The following is a 5558-nucleotide window of genomic DNA, read 5'->3' as shown; positions in this document are numbered from 1 at the left end:
ATGTGTTCGATGTCTTCATGATTATATGAACTGTGCGACTGTGAAATATCATTGGATTGTAGATGTTCTTAAAAATATTTCAGCTGACAATGAATTTGAGGTGAGTACATAAGTGAGGGACCAAAAGATCCTGAATATCCAGGAAGTTAAAAAGGGTTAATTATCATTAAATAGTCTTTATACGTGTAAATGTCACAGGTAACTTCCCTCAGTCAAAGACGGTGAATGGCTCTGGCTGCATTTTCAGGTAAATCTGCCCTGTCGCCAACAGGGGGTGACAAAAGCTCACAAAAAATATATAATAATAATAATAATAATAATAATAATAATAATAATAATATAATAATAATAATAATAATAATAATAATAATATCAGTAATAATGAGAGTAAGACACACATATTACATTTTACATAGCCCTCCTGTCCCATGCCTGTCTCATATCAGGCCTACAGTACTGTTGTCAGGGTTGGTAAGGTTCTTTTTTCCATTTCTTATGTGGTACAAAGACATTCTGGAAAAGTGATGTGCACCAGGATGTCATTCTTCATCCAAACATGCCATCATTTAAAGAGTCTCTGCTTCAAACTTTCTCAGTGTTTGCAAAAATATCTCTGTGACCTTTTTTGTTTACCTGAAAATCAGAACTCGAATATGTCAGGTAATCCACAGAGTGCATCATCTGGTGCGACTCTGTTCAAAACACAACATGTTTTAAAGGCAGATTAAGTGTTTGCATACATGACCACACACATATTTCTTATGTAATCTTACCAGCTTTTTTTCCCTCCAGTGTTTGGTTGTAATTCGTTCATTGTTAAGCATTAGAAACACCTGTAATCCCCTGACATGCATCCTGTTGCCCTCCAACCCTGACTATTCTCATGATGCGGATTTGATTGACAGCATGCAAATCAGTGTAGACCTGCATTTCCTCCACATGGCAGATGTTCAGCCCTCATACTGTTCCTCTGTCTTCTCAGTTCTGTCAGATTCCAGTGAAGGTCACCGCTGTTTGCAATGACCCATCCTGTCTCGCTGCCTCATAGTTGCATGTATTACCTTCATTTGAACATTGACATGTTAATTAATTGCGGTCTTAATCTGTTGTTTTACAGATTAATAGCCAGTTCTTCAGACATAATGATGATGGGCAGTGCTGCTGAAATTTATAACCATCTTTTTGTTTTTTTAATGTCATCGTTGTCCCTTATGTCAGCCGTTCTAGTTCCCTATTGTAAGTTCCCTATCGTTGTTTCTGACAACTCACAATAGTCCCTTTTCTCTCAGAGCCATAAAAAGCTGCATTAGGCAAATTGTTGTCCAGCTGTGACAAAGAAAAAACTTCCTGCCTCCAATAAATGAGCAGCTTCAATTTACCTCTGCTTGGTCAGATTGACTTTTGCTAGCAGGAGATCTACTCCGCTGACAGGAAGTGACAATTTAAATTCAAGTGTGACACCAAAACAGACCTCTGTGTTGATGAAGTTTCTGTTCTGATGTGTTTCATCTCTCGCCTTTTGGTTTACTGCAGAATAAAAGCATTTATAGCCGGATTTAAGAAGGTTATGTAGAGCTTATAGCTAGAACTTTGAAGATAGCTTTATTTTAGCTACCTGTTGCTATCATGTGTACAGTTGCCTAGTGCAGCTTTAACAAACGAAACAATCAAATCTGCATCATATAACATTGAAAATCAAGATTTGAATCTAAAGTTAAGTCAGTTTTTCAGCTCACAGTCCGTGCTCTGGTTTTATTTGTCGTACTGTCGCTCATTCAGGCCGGTCTACATTCCAACATCTTCTTGAAGGCTTTCCTGAAGCTGTCATCCAGGAAGGCGTAGAGGAACGGGTTGAGGCAGGAGTTGGCGTAGCTCAGGCTGGTTATGAAGTAGGAGATCCCAATCAGCAGCGGCGTGGTCCTAAGGTCCGTCGTCAGAGCCACGATGGTGCTGAGGTGGAATGGGGTCCAGCAGAACAAGCAGACAGCCAAGACGATGAACACCATGATGGTGACTTTCTTCTTGGCCTTATCCAGCGCCTTGGCGTTGCTGTTGAGCCTCATGTTCCTCAGCTTGTAAAGCATCATTGTGTATAAGATGCAGATGGTGGAGACCGGGATGGCGAAGCCCATGATGAGCGTGTAGATCCGGCTTGCCTTGAACCACAAACTTTCAGGGCTGGGGAAGCTGAGCACGCAGCTCTTCCTCCCATCGTTTGGGTTGACAAAGACGCCGGCGAAAACAGTAAAAGGCATAACGATGAGGATAACAAGGATCCAGACACATAATGAGATGATTTTGGCTGCTCGGTAGGTGCGGTAAGGCATGCGCTTGGACCTCACTGTGGCCAGCACGACCAAGTAACGGTCAATGCTCATAACTGTCAGAAAATAGATACTGGAGAAGATGTTGTAGTGGTCTATGCTGAGGATGACTTTGCACAAAACCTCGCCGAAAGGCCAGTAGTGCAACAAGTGTTCAGCTATGTTGATAGGCAACACCAGAGTGAACAAATCGTCCGCAATGGCCAAGTTCAGGATGAACATATTGGTGACTGTTTTCATCTTCGGGGCTTTGAGGATCACATAGATGACAGCCGTGTTGCCCGTCAGTCCCACCGCGCAGATGACAGAGTAGATGACAGGCAAAATGACGTAAAGGTCAGCGTAGAAGTAAAACTCAGAGGGAGGAGTGCAGTTCAGGTCAGTGCGGTTCCCCAACGTGAGGGAGTAGAAGTCCACAGAGTCGTTGCAGACTGGCGGTTCACCGCCGGGGAGGGACACATTCTCCATGTTTGAGGAGAAAATGAAACCGAACTTGTCAAATTAAGAGTCTGTGAGCATTTTGAGATAAAAGTCCATGAATTCTAAAGAAATGATCAGTTACGTTTCTAGAGGAACATTTGAGTCTTTGTCTTCCTTTTTAGACAACTTCTCAAACAATGGTCATCGGTCAGTGAGCCTAAAACATTGTCTGTGCACCGTTCAGGAAACAAAAAGATGAAGTTAAACTGGGATTACCCTTCACTGAGGAGGAGCTCAGCTTCAGGGACAAGCAAACAACAGAGATCAGTATTTAGAGCATCAGTTCCCAATATGAGGTCCTTGGCATAAGTACTAAGCACTACATCTACTTAATATAACTAGAGCTGCTGTCACCTTCTCACCTTCTTCAGGTCTCCTACTGCAATGAAGCTTTAGTGATGTCCCTCCTTTAGCTGCTTTGGATAAAAGCATCCGCCACATGAGTAAATGTAATGTAACATCAGTATCTTCACTGTTGTTTCAGTTTCTGAGCTTATATATAAAGGTGGACCTTTTTAAGTATTAAACAAACTGTGCCCATGCAGTCTTACCTCCCCCACTCACTGTACAGACAGATACAGAATGATGTAAGGAAATCATATGCATTAATGATGATCCTGTCACAGGGATTGCCTCAGGAGAAGATCTCAGGATCTGTTTAGTGTCCTTGATGTGGAAAAGCTTGTTTCATGCTCGTCAAATGAGCGGTCCACTGTTGGTTTTTTTCAGGATTGATTTTCCATTTGCAGGTCTTTAAAAATATTTGACACTTTATCTCCACTGGGGTTCATTCCTTCACTTTTCATCTTTGAAGTCGGCGTGAAAATCACATCCTCTCTGTCGATGTTAGGTTCGTCCTCAAACAAGATATCCTCCCTCTCTCTGATTCTCTTGCTCCTCGACGCCAAAGACTTAAATGTAGTTTTTACACGCGTGTCCAAGAAAATATTTATGATGGTTATTTAAGATTTCGGGTAGTGGTGTCTCCTCTCCGCGCTTCCTGCGCGCTCTGGAGACGGTGCGATGGCTTTACGCACGAGTGGCGCATCACGAAATCTGGACAACAGAGAGATGTCAATTAGTCGCCTTGCACACATTTTAAACATCAGTGGAGACAGAGTGCGTGAACGTCAATAGACAGCAGGCGGCGGGTTGTACAACAACAGCCTTGTATCAATAAAGACAAAAGTCCAAACAGGACCAACTGGGTCAGACTGATGAATACACCTTAATAAATTAACCTGATGCAGCCACGTGTCAAAATGTCCTGTTAAAGTAAATTAATTGATTTATTGGTTTATTTCCAAATCCATGTGCAATAATAAGATACGTGAGACAAAAGTTAAAGAACAAGTGTGTAGTAGTATTTTTTTAAAAACCTTATGTTAACCAACATTGTTCTCTTAACCTCGTGGAATAATCAAATATGATCTACGATCAGATACATGCTAAGGTTAGACTTACTGTATAAATCAGTCGATAACAAATCAAAACGTTTTTTCAATAAAAATAAAATTAAAAATATGAAAGAGTATAAAGTGAGATCAGGCGAGTTTACCCTCCTCTGCGTCCCCGATAAAGTCACTCTCCTCCGGTCTCACCTCTGTGGAAGATGCGCTGCTCTCCAGCCTCTGCTTCTCTCTCTCTCTCTCTCTCTCTCTCTCTCTCTCTCTCTCTCTCTCTCTCTCTCTCTCTCTCTCTATCTCTCTCTCTCTCTCTCCTGGAAAGCAGCTCCACCGGCTGACGTCACTCCGAGATCCCCATGTCAATCCTGTGATCCGCGAGGCTCGTGCTGCCCGGTGGAACAGACCCTCTTTCAAATAGTCCTCCTCATGTTAAAAGGCTGCATATACTTACTGAACTGTCTGATGTCTCTTTATCTTATCTTATCTTTATTCTTTTTCTACACCTGATTTTCTTTTCATATTATTTTCTGCCTTTATTTTACCAACATGTCCTTTTTGTATTTTATAACTGAGTACACTCAATGCACATCTGTCCAGCTATAACAGAAAACGGTAGCAACAACCAAACAGAAAAACGAAATATATCATTTCCTTCAGGAGCTGGTGACAAATTCATCTGGGGGCCAAAAACATGACTATGACTCTGTGAATGATAATGTTGCTGTATCTGCTGGACCAGAAATGTGCAGCTGTCGGCTACTATAATATATTCACCAGACTCAGTGTTGTGTTTCCAGCTGGTTGTGCTGCTGCCAAGTGGCCAAAGAAAAAAAAAAATCAATGAATGCAAAATTAAGTAATAATTCATGCCTTTTGAAATACTATAACCTACCATATTTAATGTAATGTATTCTTTCAAATTAAAGAGGCGCTTAGTGTTTTAGTATTGCACTTGAGGGAGTCATAAGAGACATATCTAGACTCTTAGTCCCTGTGTTGCGCTCCGAAAACAGGGGATCCTACAGTTCCCACAATGCAACTCCGCCGCTTCTAAATGAACTAAAACCTACACCACCAGTTTATAACGCAGGCCTCATTCTCAAGCCCTAAGCCAAGATAACCCTGATGACATCACAATTACATCATTATCAGCTCCCTCCAGAGCCACAGATGACATCATTGTTATCACTGGCTGAGTAGGACTCGTGATGAGTAATCTGAACTCCATGTGTAAAATCGGTGGAGAGCCACTTCAAAGAGTTTTCTACCTTCCAGCTGCTGTCTGTGTATCGCACACTTGAAACTTGACAAATTGAGACGCTTCTTCTGTGAAAATGAAAAACTTTCA

At 41.6% G+C, this 5558-nt stretch overlaps 1 protein-coding gene across 3 annotated transcripts; it reads right to left on the bottom strand.

Moving 5' to 3' along the window:
- Positions 1 to 333: 333 nt before the first annotated feature.
- On the bottom strand, positions 334 to 4448 carry npbwr2b (neuropeptides B/W receptor 2b). Of its 3 annotated transcripts, none has more exons than XM_056386125.1 (2): positions 4406 to 4448; positions 334 to 3860 (listed from the first exon to the last, which is right to left on the bottom strand). In XM_056386125.1, exon 2 carries the CDS (start codon positions 2790 to 2792, stop codon positions 1776 to 1778), a length of 1017 nt encoding a protein of 338 aa, XP_056242100.1. In that variant the 5' UTR covers positions 2793 to 3860; positions 4406 to 4448; the 3' UTR covers positions 334 to 1775. The 3 variants fall into 3 exon arrangements, with proteins under 3 accessions (XP_056242100.1, XP_056242098.1, XP_056242099.1); XM_056386123.1 differs by having other exon boundaries at positions 4363 to 4436; XM_056386124.1 differs by lacking the exon at positions 4406 to 4448 and adding an exon at positions 4269 to 4399.
- Between the last annotated feature and the right edge of the window lie 1110 nt (positions 4449 to 5558).

Source organism: Seriola aureovittata, chromosome 9 (assembly GCF_021018895.1).
Source record: "Seriola aureovittata isolate HTS-2021-v1 ecotype China chromosome 9, ASM2101889v1, whole genome shotgun sequence".
NCBI classification, from domain to species: Eukaryota; Metazoa; Chordata; class Actinopteri; order Carangiformes; family Carangidae; genus Seriola; species Seriola aureovittata.
The sequence above is the reverse complement of the archived record's forward strand: the minus strand, read 5'-3'. Positions and strand labels throughout refer to the sequence as shown.

What these genes read in the sequence shown, in the direction of transcription:
- npbwr2b (XM_056386125.1), bottom strand. Translation starts at nt 2,792, where the DNA reads ATGGAGAATGTGTCCCTCCCCGGCGGTGAACCGCCAGTCTGCAACGAC.